This window comes from Salmo salar, chromosome 15, assembly GCF_965601325.2.
Source record: "Salmo salar chromosome 15, fSalSal1, whole genome shotgun sequence".
NCBI lineage: Eukaryota > Metazoa > Chordata > Actinopteri > Salmoniformes > Salmonidae > Salmo > Salmo salar.
Window position 1 is genome coordinate 37,348,875 of NC_138305.1, and position 21,201 is coordinate 37,370,075.

General features: G+C 42.0%; 2 protein-coding genes across 3 annotated transcripts; one reads left to right on the forward strand and one right to left on the reverse strand.

Annotated features, from left to right (window-relative positions):
- Positions 1-110: 110 nt before the first annotated feature.
- LOC106571283 (gap junction beta-7 protein-like) lies at positions 111-6,032 on the reverse strand. 2 transcript variants are annotated; one of them, XM_014144181.3, is made up of 2 exons: positions 5,895-6,032; positions 111-2,286 (listed from the first exon to the last, which is right to left on the reverse strand). In XM_014144181.3, exon 2 carries the CDS (start codon positions 2,263-2,265, stop codon positions 1,474-1,476), a length of 792 nt encoding a protein of 263 aa, XP_013999656.1. In that variant the 5' UTR covers positions 2,266-2,286; positions 5,895-6,032; the 3' UTR covers positions 111-1,473. The 2 variants fall into 2 exon arrangements, with proteins under 2 accessions (XP_013999656.1, XP_013999657.1); XM_014144182.3 differs by lacking the exon at positions 5,895-6,032 and adding an exon at positions 3,064-3,178.
- Positions 6,016-21,176, forward strand: LOC106571281 (uncharacterized). The gene is made up of 26 exons (XM_082961481.1): positions 6,016-6,096; positions 6,193-6,297; positions 6,488-6,690; positions 6,970-8,134; positions 8,465-8,539; positions 8,662-8,782; positions 8,903-9,005; positions 9,845-9,958; positions 10,038-10,154; positions 11,231-11,391; positions 11,688-11,834; positions 12,120-12,222; positions 12,464-12,592; positions 12,704-12,889; positions 13,111-13,367; positions 13,518-14,567; positions 14,682-14,892; positions 15,125-15,223; positions 15,589-17,196; positions 17,298-17,420; positions 17,542-17,670; positions 17,802-17,994; positions 18,199-18,323; positions 18,461-18,651; positions 18,887-19,020; positions 19,104-21,176. Exons 4-26 carry the CDS (start codon positions 8,113-8,115, stop codon positions 19,334-19,336), a joined length of 5,631 nt encoding a protein of 1,876 aa, XP_082817607.1. The 5' UTR covers positions 6,016-6,096; positions 6,193-6,297; positions 6,488-6,690; positions 6,970-8,112; the 3' UTR covers positions 19,337-21,176.
- Positions 21,177-21,201: the final 25 nt, after the last annotated feature.

Consider the following 21,201-nt stretch of genomic DNA (forward strand, 5'->3'; position numbering starts at 1 on the left):
CAGCTCTGAGATTCGATCTAGCAACCTTTCGGTTACTGGCCCAACACTAACCACTAGGCTACCTGTTACCCCAATTTCAATTCCCCCAGAAGAAAAATGATAGAGAGAAATTGGTAGAATTGTCTATATTATTTTTTTTAAATACAAGAGATGCATTACACAAGGAAGAATGCTGGAGCTCCTACAATCAGAAAAGGATCAGTTTTAGTGCTTGTTGTAAAGGAGTAATGCCATATAACAGATGTGATATAACATGATCACTAAACAACTCTCAATTGTTGAAATCAAGTTGTATGGATTTCTCTTCATTAATCAAGAAAGATCAGAGTTCTGCATTACCTGAAATTCAACATTTTATATTGATAAGATGTTTATCACAAGGCTAGCATACACACTATCTCTCCCATGAAAGATGGGAGAGAATCTGCCAATGGAATGAATCTGCCAATGTATAGATTAGAATTACACTGACGGTCATATTTACATAAATGGGCTCCACTGGGGACCATGACATGAACATAAAATGAATGCTGTGATGTCAGTAAGGAAAAAGGCATGGTCTATGTATGAATGCAGTCCAGCACTGAAAGTGGAAACGTAAAGCATGAATTTTTTTAAATTCTTTGTTAATCATAATACCAAAGTCTGAAATTACTGTCAAAGTAATGCAATGACTAGGGCTTTACAATAATGGTGAAATATTTGAGAAATGTTGGCTAAGTAGTTTAACATTTTCCTATGAGTTGCAGAGGGTGCACAGAGGGACATGTCAAAAGTGTTTTTCATGTTAAAAATCCAATTGATTGTATTTTCCATATTGTCTATATTAAAGAGCACTTCATTTGATATAATAGGCTTTTAAATGTCAATATTTGTGCACAATTTCTACTAAAAACATCAAAGGGATGCAAAAGGGAGTAATTTTATGAAATGATCCTACTGCAGTCGATTTGCATGTCAAGCACCTGTCAGAGGCCACCTATTATGCCGACGTGCAGCACTATACAAATAGCCTAAGTAAAGTTAAGAATAGCCTACATGTTTATTTTCTATAAGCATATAGGGCCTACCATTTTTATTAGATTGTTGGGTAATGAATCATAATACCAAAGGTGATTATATAAATTATACTAGATTAAATTAGCAGACAATTCAATTAGCAGAAAATTGAGACATAAAGGCCTTAAATACGACCCTAATGCTAAAAGTAACAGTATCTGTTAAAAGGTTAAAGGTGCTTTGTGGGTGGGTGGAGGGATGGATGGATGGATGGGAGGGAGGTGTGGAGGGGCAGATGGATGAGGGGATGGGCTTGTACTGTTTTTCTGTTATCATATCTGAAAATCTATAAAGTACAACAACAAAAAAGTTCAAGGTGAATAACTACAAGTTCTACATAGTTTCTGAAATCATTTAAGTTAAAAGAAGTCCTGAATTCTGATCACAATAAATTATTAGGTAATTGAATGCAATTTAAGAGGGAAAGGTTTGGTTTCCCTTTGTAGCTGGATCTTGTGAGCCCATTATATCTTTGTTAGGTGTGGGATGAAGGGTTGAGGTACTGTTGCTGATTGGGACAGTGTGATTACAATGCCAGTGAGCTCTCTCTTCAATTGGGATATACCGCTTGCTAAAACACTTCCAGCACTGTTTAGATAGGATGTATACCATCTCCGAGACATTCAGTACAATACACAATATGGACGTGCAGCCCATGATGTAGAGGAAGACCATCTTCTCAGTGGCTTTGGAGATGTAGCAGTCTACGGTGTTAGGGCAAGGGTCCAGGCTGCAGCGAAGCAGTCTGGGAACGTCAAAGCCACTGTAGAGGAAGTAGAAGGCCAGGAGGGAGCCCACCTCGAAGGTAGTCTTGAAGACGAGGCTGAGGATATAGGTGCAGAGCAGACCTCCGTCAATCCTACCTTTGTCCACATACAGCTTCTTGCCATGCCTGCTCTCCCTGTTCTCGCGGTAGGCCACGTGGAGAGCCACCAACAGGGATGGAGTGGACACCATGATGAGCTGGAGGGCCCACAGGCGGATCTGGGAGATGGGGAAGAAGTGGTCGAAGCACACGTTCTCACAGCCAGGCTGCTGGGTGTTGCAGACAAAGTCATTGTGCTCGTCCTTCCAGACCTGCTCAGCAGCCGCCACGTACACCAGGATGCGGAAGATGAAGACGATGGAGAGCCAGATGCGCCCAATGACTGTGGAGTACTTGTTCACCCCACTCAGGACGTTCTCCAGAAACCCCCAGTTTGACATCTTCTCTCTGATTACATGAGCCTGTGGAGGAGGAAGAAACTGTAGATATGGGGCTCTGTCCCAAATGGAACCAATATTTTTCCCTACATAGTGCACTACTTTTGACCAGGCTGTTCAAAATAAATGTACTATGTTGTAGAGAATAGGGTGCCATTTGGGACACAACGACACGACCCTGTAGATACAAGGCCAATACTCAATTCTGCCTGTTATGATGAAGAGGGCATCATCTGACAATATAAATATATTCCAATCATACATTGACCATAGGAGGCTAGGCTATATTTCTATATTCACCATTCTCTCCACTATAAATAGTAACAGGTATTATTGTTTATACTTGTTACACTGTAGGCTACTTGTAAATATGACAGTGTAATAAGGACAATGTAATGCAGTGTTATCAAATTAACATTTATTTTGATAGCAAATTAATGGAAAGGGCAAATATCATGTTGATAACAAATCTGTGAAGGCTATAATTACTGAGGAAGGAATATCTTCTTTAATACGCTTTTACAATGACAACATCTACTGGTTCTGTATTTCCTGACTAGCAGTACAGTAGCATCACATCATGTATACATTAATTAGTATTTTACAAAACAGAAAGCTTCTATTTTTACAATTGCTCTCCAGTGAATAAATGCCATTGATTAACTAATTTATTTCAAGTAGCCAAGGCTATTAAAACTGTGATGGTGCGCATTTTCCAATAGAATAGGCTAAACCTATTTTAAGAACACTATTATGTTCAGACAAATACAATATTGAAAGAAAATACAATAATTAACTCACCGATTATAAACAGGCTATTCCAGTTTTTTCTGTTTGTGTTATGTGTTTGGGGGCTAATTTTCCGATGCTGGCTACTGCAGTCGATTTGCACGTCGAACACACCTGTCTAAGAGGCCACACCTATTTTCTACCCAGAGGGCTTGTTTGGATAGTCTATTGCGGACGAGCAGCACTATACAAATACCCTAAGTATAGTTAAATATACCCTGTAGGCTATGTGTATTTTTATATTAGCCTATGTCCTATAATTGTTTTTATTAGATTGTTCTGTAGGTTTAAGATTAAAGACTGTTTCTGAAAGGTTTAAAAATAACAAAAAGGAAGTGAAAGCATCCTGTATTTAACACTACAGTATGTCTATTTTCAATATGCTTTAATGCCTGTAGCTACCATTCATGAGTCACTATGTGCATTCATTCATCTGTCGTTAACCCTACAGATTGTTCTGGGACAGACAGCGTCACCATGGTCACATTAAACACTGAACCTGTCACCCGTGGTAGGAAATATCAGTCCATGAGTTCATGTTGCGTTGCTAAAATAATTAAAATATATAGAATTGTATCTAAGTTCAATGATTATTTGAATGTCCCTTGCAAATGTTGACTTCTTTGTAGCTATATTGGGCATGAATGACAACTTGTACCATGCATTTTTTATAGGTATTTCAGGTGTCCTATGACTTGAGTGGTAGTAATGGATAGGCTCACCTTTCCCTCTGTTCAAGGCTAACAAGATATTACACTTTTTTTCTGAATTCGGGGAAACAACGTTCATATAAAATCGTTTATGATGGGTGTCTTGTATACTGTAATCAAAATGCCAAACCAAGGGTCTGACTGACTGTGACACAAATGGTACTGACTTGCCTAGTTAAATAAAGGTTAAATAAAAATAAATACAGCAGAAACCATGGTGTAGCCTACTCCATCCACAAGGTGGCGCTCTACTATTATAAAGACGTTCTAACATGCAAACAATGTGTTTTTTCTTGGAGTTCGTTGACTGTTAGCCATGACTTCCAAAACAAGTGGACGTGTTGTTGTGGATGCGCTATTGGTCGTTCCAAATGGTTTCCATCATTAATAGCGTTTCCTCAAACGCGTTGCACTTCTTTATACAATAAATGTAAACCTTATCCATCTCCTCAAGTAATTGCACAATGGCATCTGAAAGCGGTAAGGAGGCTGCGAAAGAAGGGGACTTCAGGATGCCTGGCCTTAGAGGAGCGAAGACCACCACTCTTTTCCGAGCTGTCAACCCTGAGCTCTTCGTTAGACCCGTAAGGCCTAACTCACTGGTCACAATTGTATTACGGACAATGAGTCTGTTTGTTCATCAGTATCGTCTGTTCTATTGTCGATGCAAATTGTGTTTCCTTTACAGAACAAGCCAGTGATGGCATTTGGACTTGTGACAATCACCTTGTGTGTGGGCTACCTGGGATACCTTCATGCCACCAAAGAGAACGACCAGCAGCTGTATGAAGTTATTGACAGTGAAGGGGAGGAAAACGTCTAAATGGGACTGATCAAATCAGATGTGCAATATATCCTGAACATTATTGTGGTAAAAATGGCTTGGCCTGAAAGCACTGGATCTATGTAATGACGATGGTTATTAAATATTGTTACAATTAGGCAGTAGCTCTTGGATTCATTTATGAAACTATTGAAATAACAATTTATCATAGAGTAAGGGTAAGAATGTAAAACTCATAAAAGCATATTGAGCAATTAGCAATCATCATCAAGCAAGGAGCTGAATACCCAAGTCAGACGCGCTACCGAAAACTGACGATGGTATTGTAACGACCCTGGGTTTATAAGCGCGGATATCGACTCTGCAGCATGAGCATGCTTTTGCTACACGGTCGATAGCGCACTGGACTTCGGGCTAGAAGGTCGAGGGTTCGAGACCTACTCCCTGCTGTTTCATTACAGTATCTTCTGAAGGGGGGGGTTTTGTTAAGACCCTCCGCAGACACTTCGCTTTAAAGTTAACACTCATCTCTTGCGGTGCGGTAATGGAAACAAGGAATGTATATTTCATATTAGTAAACAAAAGTTGAAATGACTACACACCTTTGTAGGGTTAGGGTTCCCACACGACCACATTTCCATCTTACAAGGCTTTTTTTTAACGGAAAACAAGAGTGGACTACCTTTGCTAATTATCTATATGCGTCTCCTAACACTGTACACGGCAGGTGGACGCCACAAACGTGACTGCAACTGTGTTATAACAGGTTAAAACAGTGTGCAGTAAGTGTGTATTTTTGCATTTGTGGATTTTTTTTTTTAATATGAAAGTAGAGTACCGCAATTGAGAATCGATGTATGTTAGATGGAGTTACTTTAGGCACCATTATTGGGCTAGGAGCTGACCAGCTCTCCCGGAAAAAAGACAGTAATTGGAACGTCTCAATGAGCCACGTGCGTTCTAAAAAGCATCACAATGGATTATTATTTTTTCCGGCACATGCATTTGGAGTCATAAATTCTTTGTTGTTTTCTTCAGCAAGGAAACCTTTTTAGTACTTCCAACAGATCTCTGTAACTAGATTTGATTAAAGCAAGATATCCCGCCCCATGGGGTGAGTCAAAGCTACAATAATTACGTGCTTTGTGAGGTCCACTGTAAAAGCTAAAATGGACACACTCAAAGAGCAATGGAAACCCAACGTGGGAACCCTCAAAGCTTCACAGCATCCGTCCACTCTATCTAAAGGAGGTCATAGATGCACTGCAAGAAAGCGAGAGCCCACAAGCCGTGCTCTCACAGCTTTGTATGGAGACCCAATGAAAGAGCTGAAGCAGTTGAGTACTCACTCAAACATCATTGGTATGCCCACTCCTCCTTTACTACACCCACTCCATGTATCAATGGTAGCAGCCTGTAACAGATGTTTAAGTGACTGTATCACATTGAATTGCAGATATAGGAGAAAACATACACCAGTATTACATGACAGAGTTTCAAAAAGAGAAGGAGGAGTGTATTAGAGCTGCTACTGAGAAGGCGTGGGGCAAGGTACAAAAATATGCTGATTTTTGTTGTTGAACATTGCTTAGGTCTGGACTTCAATACTGTGCAAGAGGTTTTGCTAATGATAAGTCTTGCTTTCAGGCTGATATGGAAATTGAGAAAATAGTGTTAGAGACACTTCAGTGGGCCAGAAAGGAGAGAGAGCTCTTGAGGAGGAAAGTGGAAAACGCAAACTCTTATTTGCAGGTGTGAGGACACTTATAAAAGGAAAACAATTGTAATCTATAGTAGTCTATAGACATGTACAAATTGATAGAGTAGCCTACTATATCAATTGTTTCATAAAAAGCTGTGATGCTCAGATATTTGAATAGAGTGTAGGGTTGGCTATGTGTAAGCCTATGTAATCAATTAAATTGCCTCATGACATCCTCAGGAGACCATGGCTAAGTATGATATCAAAACAAAGCGCAAGATCAGGTCCGACATTGAGAAACTGCGCAAACGAAACGAAGAGAGGGCCTCTCAGGAAATCCGAAGGGCCATAGAGAAGATAGCCCAGCGGCATGCTAAGAGTGTTGTGAGAACCCGAAGAGAAGAGGAACAAACTACTGCACACGCTGCCACTATCTTGGAGATGTTGGTAGACATATGTGATCAGAGTGATAGCTACAGTATTTCAAAAGCAGCTCATGGGTGTAAATTGGGGCAATGAGTGAGATTTCTGTGCTTTTTATAGTCATAATTTTCTAGCTTGATGCCTGTCTGTCTTTGACATCTTGGAATTGTCGTGGCAAACATGCTTGGCTTGACAATGATGACAACGGAGGAGTAGGCAAAATCTGAAATAGATCTGTGACCGGCTAATGATTTTCCTATTGTGGTTCACAAACTCATTATGTGATATGTTTACAACAGGGACTTCATGCTGCAACCGGAGGATGCAAAGGCTGTCGCCAGCAAGAAAAAAGATGAGATACTGGTGGAAGTGAGGGCAGTGATGATATCCAGCATCACTGGCAACATCGAGAGAACCCGAAGGAAGGAGATGGATATTGCCCAACGCAACATAGATGAGGCGGAGGGGCGGTACAAGGCAGAACTAACTACCTTGAAGGAGTCAACACAAGCGCTTGAGACTCTGCTGGACAAGACCATCAGGGACCTCCGTACAGCAGTAGCCGATAAGCAAGTATATATGGATGACCTGGAAGAAACAAGGGCAGCATTTCAACATTTCATCAATCAGCAGTTTAAAGAATTGAAGCCTGATCAAGCTGACTTTATCCTACCGTCAAAGAAATGTACAGGTTGAATGATAAGTGAACGAATAGAAGCCCAGAAAAACATGCGTCTCTTTGGCTTATCACAATTGGTCAACTGTAATAAATCTGATTATCCACATGCTATTTGTTTGTGTAATAATTGCAGTAATTTTGTCGGTTTGATATCTGATCGTGTGATTATGCCAGGCATCACAAGTACCTGTCATATAGGCAGGTCACATGTTGATTTCAACAACAAAACTTTGGTACGTAAAAATTTTATAATCTTTAATGCCAGGAATGATTTACGTTGTCATTAGGATGAACTGTGTTACATCTCTTTGAAATAATCTGTGCGTGCATTTATTGTTCAATGGTTTATTTTATTAGCATTGCATGATCATGAATCTCAAAGTAATAAAATATAAATACAGCATTGCATTGATTGCCATCAGTTCACAGAATGTTAACAGCTATGCATCTCTCCATGCAAGTCACGTTCTCGTTATATTTCCCCGCCCTCCGATATTTGAAGTTATAAATGAGGGCTTGCAGCATCCACTCAATGGAATTGTTCAACCGCACGATACCCTGTTCGGAATGAACTTAATATGGCGGAAACAAGTGGACTAGATCCCAAGTCTCTTGTCCAACCGACACTCAAATATAATGCTGTCTTTTAGATTGTTTAGATAGGAAATATGAGGGGATCGATTCTAAATATTTTTCTCGCATTCCGGCAGGAAAAATAACAACGAAAGCTCCAACATTTGGAAAGGACTGTGAGAACCCCACAATGAGCCGCCGCCACGCAACAGGTAAGATTCGAGTCAAGTGCACGATGCAGCGTGAGAATTTGTTACAAATTTACGAAGTCATTATGGTGTTGCATTCTCATATCACGTGTGATGGTAGCGCTTTGTGTTTGTGGTAAATGAAGTGTGTAAAATGTGCCTGCAAATAAGCTCTGTTCTGATGTATTGTAGTGAGGGTAGTTTTGCTACTTATTGGCTGCAGTTGGGTTGGGTGGGGAGAGGGATTGGAAGGCGCCGGACGCTCTGGTTTCTAAGGTTAGTGGAAAAACACCGATGAAATTGTACCCAGGCATGTTTCTAATGTACATGTTCGTTTCGCACAAATACTTTCAGAATTCCAAGGGGCCTCCCCCTCCCTACCGCTGCCTCCAGATCATGTGTTGAACTCGGGAGCAGTAGTTTTCCCTGGTAGGCTATAATAAACACTCGATTCATTATTTGTATGTTACTATGTGCAAAATGTAACAAAACGATAGCAAATTATGAACTGTAACAATGTGCGCATGAAATGATTGGATTTCTGTCAACAGGTGCCTTTGATCAGCATGGATGTTCTCTGGTCATGTTCCCTGTGGATTCTCATGGCAGTCTTTCAGATCTAAGCAAATCTGAAGTGGTTGACTTCATACACTACTTTCTCTGTTTGTACAAGTATGTACCTACAATGTAATGTGTTTATTTATTTTTTTATTTTTTTTAACGGATGTCCATTTAAGATTGCTCAAAACTGGAAGTCATGTTAAGCCTTACTGATGCCACTTTGTTTTTTAGTAAGAAACAGGAGAAGGAGAGCTTGGTTTCAGTTGTGGCTGATTTGAGACAAGCCACTCTTAATACAACAAGGTTCATCGCTGAAACTCTTCTTCTCCTTGAGGTATCTATTCTATCATTTTGCCCAAAAAATGCATATTTTGAATAATTTGAGTCAACATTTCATATTTTAGATGGATTGTAGGCATTGCTTTACAGTAATGGTCATAGTTGGTTCTTAAAGTAATGTTATTTAGTACACCTCAATCCACTTTTGCACAATTAAAAATAATAAGTTGATTTTGTCTGGGAAATGTTGCAAGTTAGCCTCAGTTTGTTGTATTGCTGTGTCCAGTTCAACCACAATGATGTTCAGCACTTCATAGTTCCACCTCGGATTGGCCTTTCTGGTACTCCTAGCTCATTAAGTGTTCTTGTCTGATGTTGCTCTTTAGGGCACAATGCGAAGTGCGTCACTTCCTGCTTGGATGATGGTTATGGGCTAAAATACTGAAGTGGTGGCGGGGAGGGAGATCACATGCTGCATCATATGCCTTTCAGTTATTTAATAAGCCCTAGTGGAATTGTATGAGGAATTGCATTATCTGAGCTAAATTGGTTAAGGTGTTTGTTTGGAAATCTGCCATACAATTCAGTGGTCTATGGCTCTTTTTGTCTGATTACATATTATCATTTTGACAATCAAAATGGTAGACTCTTAATGTCCACAAACATACTGTGTGCATTTGATTTAGTCATTTTTGATAATGGTGCAGTGAGTCTTCATGTCAGTTTGTCCTCATTTGTCATGGCCACTGACAGAACCGTGGTGCTCATTACAGTTCCACATCGGGGAAGACATTTGTGTGCCCCACCCAAGTTGTACTACTAGAAGGTGTGATTTTGACTTGTTGTCATTAATTAATACTGACAAAAGTAACATTAATTTCTTGCCCCATCTAGCTTCATAGGAGGACTGTGCACACTGTATACATAATTCAACCGAAAAAGAAAGATGTTCTGAAACTTTTGTTGAAACTGCTCGTACCGTCAAAGTCTTATGTTGCTCCCTTTAAGGTAAGATGGGTTCACTGTCTTCACCTTTCATATTGTGTGTGTGTGGGGGTGTGTCTAAACATCCTTTTAATACCAACAGAGAGTTCTGCTGAAAGGGGTCTTTGACCTTTCCAACTACATTGACAGAAGCCAGTTGACTGCATCTTTAGGAGGCTACCTGGTTTACTGTCATCGGAGTTGGGTTACCTTTATCAAGGTTTGTCTCTTACAATCATTTAGATGGACTGTTGTCATTTCATACTGTGGTATTTTGCTTATTGGTCAAGTGGAAAGTTATGCCAGTTGTAAAATGTTGGTGCCCATTCATTGGCATATAATCTCACCAGAATTCTCATGACCGTTTTCTTTCAAAGAATTCCATTGACTGCTAGCGTCACTACTCGTTCTGTTAAATAAGCACACTGGACTTTTCTCATGATAAATCTTAGGCAATACATGACTAGTCTTGTCGTGTGTGTAATGTGATCTTCTTAAAGGACCGTCTTGTTTGCCACAGCGAGCTTTGGCAGTAGATTATCTTAGGATCAGTCATAACGCCACTAATAGGTTTAACACACGGCAGCATTGTCCTCCTTTCCCCATCAGGGGTCAAAGGACGACCTCACTGCCTCCTATCCTCTGCTTTTGATTTGCTGCCTATTTTGAGGATGAAATTACTAAGAGAGCAGGAGAACTCGGCTTCCAATCCAAGCTATATTATTTCTTTCACTAGTAAACATCTGTGGTAGATTCAGTTAATGAATCTATCTGGAGAGATGGGTGTGCAATTAGTGATTCAACTTTCATCTGTGGGGAGATTTTTCATTTGTGAATCCATTCATGAGTTTCAGTGATGTGGCCCCTGACCCATTGTTACCTTGGTGAAGCTTGCGAAATTGCGGAGTGCAATCAGTGGACCTCATTACCAAGTGAATGGCGGCCCCCTCTCCTCTCGCCATTTGATCATATTCACTCATGTTTGACTGGGTGTTCACCCATGTTGACTATTCATTAGTACTGCTGAGGGAAGTCTGTTTTGACATGCTGTAATTAATGTTTTCGGTTACAATGTTGTGCTGTTACAGTAACTAAATGGACATTCTTGGTAGATTGAGTAGGTGAGCAAACTTTGTTGTAGATTTAGCTTGTCTTTTGCCTATTGGTTGGTGATTGTACAACTTTGACAAGCATGTGAATAATGCATTTTGATGCAACAGGATTTACTTTATTGTATTTTTTTCTACTTCAGCTCACCCTCATCCTTCTAACTAGCTTCTTGGACTGTTTATATAGGAGATAGATGGCTTTGTCCAGGAGTTTCTCTCGGTGGTCCAGAGGCTCCCGTCCTCCATCTCCACCCTGCAGACCCTCTCCAGACAGCCTGTCCCCTCTGCCTTCACTGAGCTGAAGACCTTCTGTTACACCAACGAGGCCAAGTTCCAAATGCTTCGGCAGTAAGAGACTCCGTTTTCACCATTGGGCTCTCATTCAGTTGGACATAACAAATGCCTACTTTGGGTAGTACATGTGTAAGCCGAGTTGATCTACACATATAGCGGCTGTACATATGCTCACTTTCTAAGTGCTTTTAATGGCTTAAGTTACCTGCCTCAAGTTGCAACACCTTTTGAAGGATTTTCTTGAATATTTCCTTAAATCTTTGGACTCTTGTGCCCCTGCAAAGGCTGAGTGACTGTATGTACATATGGACAGAGGACATGTGTAACTCTACTCTCCTTGTGGTGTGTAGGGAGCTGGGGTTGGATGAGCTGCTAAAGCACTGTGAGTGTGTGGTGGAGAAGATGCGCTACCCTGAGAAGAACTCGTGCTATCAGGCCATGGCCGGGACAGCCCTCTTCACCAACACAGCCTTCGACATGCTGCAGAACTACAGCAGGTACTGTACTGTGTGGTAGGCACTGACACTGCTGACAAAGTAAATGTAGGCAAGCTGCCATTTAGCCTTTTCCTTAGGGTTAAGGTGTGCATTTTATTTGTTTTTGAAGGGAAGACTTGCATATTTGACACCAAATGACTTTCTATCTAGACAAAGCTGTCAATGGATAGATATTATGTAAGTAATGTATACAGAACTGTTTTATTTCAAGGTTCATCATAGTATTCTGCTACATTGAGTCTTTTCCCCGGGTTGAAGGTATCTTATTGTTGTCTTTGTTGACAGGATAACTGTGGCTGTGGAAAAAATTGAGTTGCTGTGGCAACAGGCCTTTTCCAAGGCCCACCTCCAGCTACAGGTCTTCCAGCTGCGTAATGAGGCACAGCAGGTTTGTTATAATACATAACAATTACTCTAAAATGTTGTTAATTAGGGCACAAAACAAAAAACATTTTAAAATGCTTTCCAACTGAAAACAAAAATTGGTCATTGTTAGTCCAGTCCTTTCCTGTTTGTCAGTTCTTCCATTTGGTGCCTAATGAACATGACCCAGTTGTCTTTCCTTTTTCTATTTTCAGAGGCTTATTGAAGTGTTTAATTATTTTTGCTTTATTTACCTCCACTTGCAGATAACAGAACAGATTAAAAGCCTTCAGAAAGAGAAGCTCCAGCCTTACAGAATAGAGATCTCTAAAGATGCCAGAAGGGCTGAGATGTTAACGTCAGAATTTGAGGCATCGATCTATACCCCTGCCATGGTAAGTATAGGCTACTCTGATATTTTCCTCCTAAGATTGGTACATTGCAGTATTCGAGCTGCTGTATGGATCCTAAATGACACAGCGGTGGTTTGTCCTCCGTCTTGTCAGGCCCTGGTTCGCTGTTCTGAAGATGTGATCCACACATTAGCTGAGATTCTGCCTCCTGGTTCTGTCCAGACCAGGGAAGAGTGGGTGCAGGCTCTGGACAGACTGAAGGAGAACTTCCACGCTGCTGTAGAGCTCCCTCATCAGACCCTCCGAGCAGTCTCTGACTTCTACCACTACTACAAAAAAGTAGTTGTCCACTTGCACTAATGTTTTATGATTCCTTATTGTGCATGCCAACTTTTTATATTATATTGAAGTGGTGATGTAATTGAAATAGACTACAATTAGAAATTCTTGAAATGACATCACATTTTACATGTTTATCTCCTGTGATGTGCATGTGGTTTGTGGTTAGACATTGTCAATTTAATCTTGAGTCATGTACTCAACTTCTTTCATCTCAACAGGCCAATAGTTGGTACAACATAGTCCTGTGTGAGAACTTTCTCCAAGACCTTCTGTGGGGTGTGAACTACGACTGCCTCCCCAGGCAGCGCCACCCGCTGGAGATGCATGGCCCTGTCCCTGTGTGGAGGCAGGCAGTCTGTGACTTCCTGACAAACAACCCCTCCCCGGACATGGAGGAGCTGGTCCAGCTTGCTCACCTGGCCAACGTCATCCCTGACGCCCAGCTGCAGCAGACTGGCAAACAGCTATCACAAAGGTGAGAAAATACTGTTGCATAATACTGTTTTATACCACAGTGCGATTTGAAATGCTTTAGGAGGGTATTAACTACAGACTTCCCTAGTTATTTGATCTGGTGACTTTTATCATAGTTTTTGCATTGACCCTGGCGCTTTCTTTCTTTCAGATGCTTGAATCTGTGTAAACTTCTGACCTGTCCAGGTGTAGTACCTATCAACGACCTCCAGTCTGCGCTGCAGTGGCAGTATGAGTTTCTGAGAGCCAACCACAGGGAAGGACCTGGGCCACACACTAACCTGGCTGTAGGCAGAGTACCTGAGGCCAGTCTCAACATTCCAGATGTGACGTTTAGTCACAGTAGAACCTCTGGTTCCAGATCCGACTGCCACACTAAGGACAACATGCACAGTCACGGCTCTCTCTCCAACCTCAAGCACCATCAGGCCCCTCTGGGTACGTCTCCCTCCAGTGCCGTCTCTGGGGCTGTGTCTGCTGTGGGGAAGCCTCCCTCCCTCAGCTCCTTTGACTCTGGCTTTGATGGAGCAGGAAGCGGCCACATGGAGACTGGCGCTGGGCGAGAGCGATGGGAGGGGCTGTCCAGGGTACCAGGCACCAGGGACTCCTTCAGGCCCATCACCAGGCAGCCCCAGATCCACGAGGAGAACATCTCCAGCGTGTCTGACTCTGAGGACCGCAGGGAGGAGTTTGACTTTGAATCTGTGGGCAGCACCACAAGGGCCAGCATTCAGATCATCCCAAAGATAACTGTGGACTCGATGCATTTTGAGATCAAGCTGAAGCGTTCGGCTACCCTGCCCCATAATCCATGGCTCAGTCTGCCTGTGGAAGACCTTGAGAACTCCTACACGGTCACCATCACTCAGAACCCATCACAGTCACCACAGCTGCGGGACGTCAAGAGCCCCAACCCTTCAGAGTGCTCCCACCACAGCGACCAATTATCCAACTGGTCCAGAGACCAGCCCACACAGACGGAGGTACAAGCCAAGCCTCAGAGCAGAGGGGCACAGCCCTGCGACAGTATCCTACAGGCACAGGACAGCTTTGATGACTCGGAACTGAGTGCCATTCGGGATCCCCTTTCCAGCACCATCACAGATGCAAGAGATGGGCCGAACTACACTGCAGAGAGCAGCCCCACTCTTCTCTGGGATACGTATGACTTTCACAACCCCAAACAGGACAGCTGTGAAAGGTAATGACACATTATGCTCTTGTCTCCTGACATGGTCCTCATAGGTGCCCATTGTGCCTAGTAAACTATGAAAGCCAAAGCACTCATCTTGTTGCTGTTTGATGTGTTTTGCAGGATAACCAGCTCCATGACTGAAGTCTCGTTAAATGACTGGGACCTGAAGGAGCAGGAGGGTCTCAGGAAGGTAGAAGAGATCTTGGACCGGGCAGCTGGAATACTAGAGGCATGTTGGTACAAATGTTCAATGGATTGTCTTCATGGCGAAGCAGTAAATGGTTTGGCTCCTCAGATTTGCACATTACTAAGCTTGTTAGTAGTGACCTTAACCTAGGCTTGTGAAATTCTGGGAACGTTCAATAAATTCCCTGGTGTTCCAGAAGTCCCGGATGGAGGATTCCCAGAATCAGGAGGGAATAAGCAGGAAATCAGAATTCTCAACCAGGATTTCTTGAAATCCAGGGAATTTGAGTTCCGGGAATTTTGCAGCCCTCCCTAAACAAATGGCGTAGGCCAATAGCTTGCATTTGTAAACATTTCACTAACTTTGTTTTTTACAGGAGGAAGAGAATGTGATGGTACAGGAGCAGATGTTGGCTGTCCTTCTGAAGACTGAGAGCACGAGCAAACCGTGGGAATCATGGGGCAGTGAGGCGCAGGTATGTGTGGTAGGTCATGATATAAATGTGTACCTCTAGGTCAGATGTGGATCATGGAACCATTTAAGCTGGTGAACTATGAACAAAGTAGACCACTGTCCATACATTACAAATTGGATTCTATAAATTAGATTATTAAATTTTTTCGCAATAACAAAATGCACTTGTCAACAAATTATATTTTCCCCCCCCCTGGAGAGTTGTAAGAAAGTATTGTTTTTACAAGATTGAAAATAGATTTAATTTAATACAAGCCAAGTTTATTTTGTTTGGCGGACTTTAAATTGGAATAGATAATCAGCTGATGGGGGATCTCCACTTTTAATCTTTCTGTTATTATTAATAACAATGTTTTTGTTTTTCAGATGACCTCCAGTGACCTTAAGGCACATGGTGTCCTGGGCCTTGATGACAGTCTTGCCTCTGCAGACACTGACAACCAGAGTGAATGCAGGTCACCAGAGGCAACCAGTGAAACTGTGGCCTCAGAACACAGCATGGGCCACAATGGATGGCTGACGGAGACCGGGTTGACTGGTCTGATGTGCCCTCAAAGCAGCAGGGGAGAGTTGCTGAAGGAGCTGAGAGGACTGCATGTTCTGGATGAGCTCATCATGGAGGAGAACCTGAAGATCCACCAGCTTCGACGGGCTGAGAAGCAGTGCCCTGATGAAAAGCCCACTCAATCAGCGGTTTCCCGAAGTACGAGCAAGGAGAGGCAGGAGTTCCTATTAGAACTAGAGAGGGAGAAAAGGGAAGTGGAGGGGATGGAAAATAGCCTAGACAAAGAGATGACCAAAGAATGTCAACTCAAGAGGATGAGCAGAACCAGGAAAGTAGTGAAATGCTCAGTAATGGAAAGGACTTCTAAACTTAAAAACTTGGAGGACCGTGCACTCTGTGATAATCTTATATCACACAATAGGAGCCAACACCACAACGTAAAGCACTTGCCCTCCTTACCCCAAGACTCCATAAACCTGGATCCTAATGAATCCCTCAGTATTACTGCAACCCCATGTCCAGATTATGCCAAAACCCCTGAATCACAAACATGTGTTCAAAGTGTAAATGGTCAGTCCCCACATGATGACGCTAATATATCCAGCTGTGGTGATGCCGTGGTAGAAGTTGACACCCCCAGCTACTGTGATCTTACTGAGCATAATTCACCACAAGTTTTAATTCTACCACAAATCACTTCTGATCCCAATGAATCTATTGAAAAGGTTGGAATCCAAAGCCATGAGGGTACAGAGAAGAAAGATTTAAGATCTGGGGAAGCTTTTCAAAGTTGCACACCAGAAACGACCTCCTTTATACATGAAATGTGCCCTGAACATGGAGCATTTGACCCAGGTGCTAATGCCAACAACCCCCCTGTGCCTAAACCAAGAAAGGCATCTGTTCCTGTGAATGATAAAGGTCAAGAACTCAAAATTCCAACCAAACCCATGTATAGAACTCTCTGCTCTGATAGTGATTCAGACCCTAACCCTAGGCTCACACCGCAAGTTGCGCTCAATACTCAACCGAAGCCTAAAGAGCGAAACCTCAAACCTACAAACAGTTCTCCTAGTTCTGTTCTGAGTCAAGATGTGAATGAACACAGAAGTGACAACAATGACAAACCCTTATCCGCTCAACAGGCGTCCTTATGTAATAACCCTTTGGAGTTCCATGAACAGTCAACGCTAGGCGGCTGCTCTGTGGGATCAACATTAACGCTTGTTGGCTCTGACTGTGTTCAGATAGAAATCCACTGCTCCCAGAAATCTGAGGATGTGTTAACACATTTGGGGTCCAATTCTGAAGAGCTGTCTCGTATGTCTGCTGAAGTAACGTCTGGATCATGTGAACCAAGCGGAGCTGATGAGTGGAGAGAAGTAGAGGTCCCTGATGGGTTCCAGAGGTGTGGTACTGCCAGGAGATCACCTGTCAATCAACCCAATCACCACATCCCCACCAGAGACGTAAGGCTTTAGTTAGTCCACATTATTCACCATAGACCTGATTATTATACTTTATCTTTCGGTAAAATGTGAATTATTAGGCTTTTTTTTTTATTTTTTAGATGACCAATTTCAAGACCCCTATTGTGCTGGACACAGGGTCTGGTTTGATGAAAGCAGGGTTTGCAGATCAGGACCTCCCAAATACTATATTCCCAAATATCATTGGGCTGCCAAAATACGAGGTAAGGCAACAGCCAAGTATGTGGCATCTATACTCTTGGACTGTGTTTTTCATCAAGTTAAGGTCGTATTGGCTCCCTTAGCTTTCCCTAAGTGCAGACTTTCTTTGTAATTTGCCATCAGGAAATAATGAATGGCTACTTGGAACGGGAGACCTATATTGGACATGAGGCTCAACATATGAGAGGAGTCCTGGCACTGAAGTATCCCATGAAGAACGGAATTATACGCAACTGGGATGAAATGGAAAAGGTTGGTGATATATTGTTGACTTAATTTTATCCAATATTCTGTATGCGCTTTAGTGGTGCATTTGGGAGTACTGAAGCCATAGTATCAGGCTGTGGTGGTTTTGACCTCACTGCTCAATTGTCTGGTTTCAGATTTGGCACCACACATTCCAGCAGTTGCATGTGGAACCAGACGATCACCCTGTCCTACTGACCGAGGCAGCCATGAACCCACTGGCGAACCGTCAGCGCATGGTGGAACTCATGTTTGAGTGCTTCAATGTTCCACTCACCTACGTGGCCATGCAGGCAGTGCTGGCACTTTACGCAGCAGGGAGAACCACAGGTAAAACGAGCACGATTATATTCTCTACAAATGTGTCTAGTCGGTTAACATATTTAAGTCAGTTGTATCCCAGAGTAGAGGACAGTATGCTTTCAAAGACCTGTTTAAAGCTATAATCTAAGACTGGTTACTATACATCTACTATTTGGTTGAATAATTTGGAAGATGGCAGATGATCATTAGAGTATCTGTTTCTCCTACTAGGTGTAGTGTTTGACTCTGGGGATGGAGTGAGCCATAGTGTGCCAGTGTTTGAGGGATACTGTCTACCACACGCAGTGCAGCGCTGCACCTTGGCTGGCCATGATGTTACAATGCACCTTAAAAAGGTATTTGATATTAACGCATAATTATCTGTATGTATTTCTGACAGGGACAGGGATTTTGTCTAAAACAATTAGTTCAAAATGATCACTTGAAAACAATGTCCATTGCCTGTATTGTGTGCCGCTGTCCTGTGTACCAGCTTCTGCAAGAGCAGGGTTTCTGCATGCGCACTTCTGCCGAGATGGAGATTGTGAGGGAGATGAAGGAGAAATGCTGCCGGGTGTCCCAAGACTATGAATCTGAGCTAACCTGTGGAGGGTCGGCCAGCAGTGAGATGTATTACACTATGCCTGATGGACAGGTCGTCCACCTCAGCACAGAGCGGTTCAGGTAACCATCTAACAGGGCCCCTGAATCCTCACTCTGAAGACTAAACACTCAACCTAATGAGTATGGATAATTAAGTGTTCTGCTTTGTCTGAGGAAATTGAGACTAAGAACTGTTTCCCTTTGCAAACGGTGCCATTTATTGTTCAGTTTTGATTATGGTGCTACCAAGTAAGCCTTTGGATAGCCACCAAGGGTTGGCTAAGATCTGTTAATCGGTGGCGTCTTCCATCCACAGGGCTCCTGAGATTCTGTTTAAGCCAGAGCTGATTGGACGAGACCATTACGGGATGCATGAGAGTATTTTCAAGTCTATCCTTAGTTCAGACATTGACCTCCGGCGGAGTTTTTTGGGGAACATTGTCCTATCAGGTACATAGTTTTTGGTTTATTAGTTGCTGAATAGTTGTCCACTCATCTGCCCATGTCTGAATGTATTTATTTCCCCTGTGAAGGTGGAAATACCCTGTTGGCTGGCTTGCCTGAGCGGCTTCAGAGTGAAATTAGAACCATGGTGCCTACAGACTTGGGGGAGTGTGTGCGGGTGACCAGCCCTAAGGACAGAGATTTCTCTGTATGGAGCGGAGGTGCAGTGCTGGCCAACTTGTCTTCCTTTGCCTCGGCCTGGATCAGCCAAGAGGAATACGAGGAATATGGTCCCCAGATTGTTTTCAGGAAGTGCTTCTGAGCTGGACTTGCCTGAAATGTACACGTGCAATAGAGTATAGCTCTCCAATAGTGCCTAGTTTCTATGTCTGCTTTTTAAACCTTTTTTTTTAAATCATTTTCAATGGTGTTGTCTATGTACTACGTCTTTCATTACTGATGTTCAGCACTGACACTTCCAACGATCTGGCACTTTGAGTGTGATATAAAATGTTTCTACTGTTGTCGGATCAGACAATACTTGGGAATGTTCAGTTTTATGCTTACTGTGGCAGAAATCCTGTCAAAGGAAGATGAACTTACTTGCTAGCTATAGTGCTTGTCAGGAATCCCCTGATCAGGATCTGGCCTTATGTAAAGAAAGGTGACTGATTCTCCTCTGAATGACTCCTAAAAAAGAGTAACTGGGATGGGTGTGCCTCTTGAAATATTAGGTTGTTTTTCTACCCTTTTCTCTTTTTTGGGGAGGGGGGGGGGGAGAATATGACAAAAGGCACTTGAACCAGGTATTTTGGTGATGGTCGGGAAATCTATCTGTTTTATTTAAGGGCCCATTTTGAGCAGTCTTCTCAGTTTCTGAGGAGCAACTAGGACAATGCCACGGTTCTGGCAAGGTCAATGACCAGAACTGTACGTAGTGCCCCAAATTTGAATATATTTTGTCGGTTCATTTTCCTATTTTAAGATGAGCTTTCTAAAGTTAATCTTGAAATTGTCTGTAAATATTTCTGTTTTTAAATTGGCTTTCTAAAGTTGTCTTGAAATAACTTAATCTAAAATGTCCATGTTATATTTTCTGTGTCCACTTGGTGAGATACTGTAGTTTTCCCTCTAAGACTTGTAGCTAAATCAATGCAGGTGAAGAGTTGATGCCACCATGCCTGAATGGTAGACTGACTGTTCATTTTACTTATCCATTTGAGTTTTCATTCTAATGTCTTGAGTCTGCACTTAGTGTTGATTAGGGTACGTTTCATGTCCCAAATATAAGGCCTATATTGCGCAAGTCCTGAATTGTGTCATTCAGCTGTATACAATCACTGTTTATTGTGCATTGATCCTTAACATACATTTTTGTTTGATTGGGCCCTTGATTCAATGTACTAATCTCTATTCTTGACTGGTATGATTTGTTGGTTCACATTGTATTGGACTTTACATGTTTGTTCACAATATATTGACTTTTTTTACTTATGAATATTGAGTGATCTTTCAACTTTAATGAGTGGGTCATATCTGACTTAAATGCATGGTTTTTCTATTATAAGTATTTTGACAACAAATGCCTGAACTTGATGAGAATGTTGAATTTTGTTTCATTGAGGCTACCTGATAGCCATGTTGGCTATGCCCTTAACATTTGATTGTTTTCTTTGACTTCCTATGGACTATTCCTATGGATACTATGGACAAGCAATTGGCCTTATCAGTTTAAATAACTAGTATTTTGATCAACCCCACTGTATTTACAGTAGACTTACTAGTATCTAGTGTGATTCACTTATTACATAGCCGCTCTTTGATTTTGTCACGATTTTTGCTTGTTCTCTTCAATGTGTTTTAAGAACTGCTATGTTTTTCTACTCTAAAGAAGTGGGGTTGCCATGTGATCTTAATCGCAGGTCTTTTTAAATGGAGGTCTGAAGCGTTCCCTGTGGGAAATGGAAAGGCCTTATGAGGGCTGAAATATGAAGACTGATGAATAGTCGTCTCATTTATGTTAGTTCTTGGTGGTCAGAGGTTGAATTGAAGTCCCAGCCTCTCGGTTTTGATTGTATATTCCATGCTCGAGTCTTGCTATGATTTACTTAAACCAAGTTGTATGTCAGGTCTGTTTTTTAGAATAAATATTTTTATGTATCTGACTGTTGCATGTTTCCATTACAT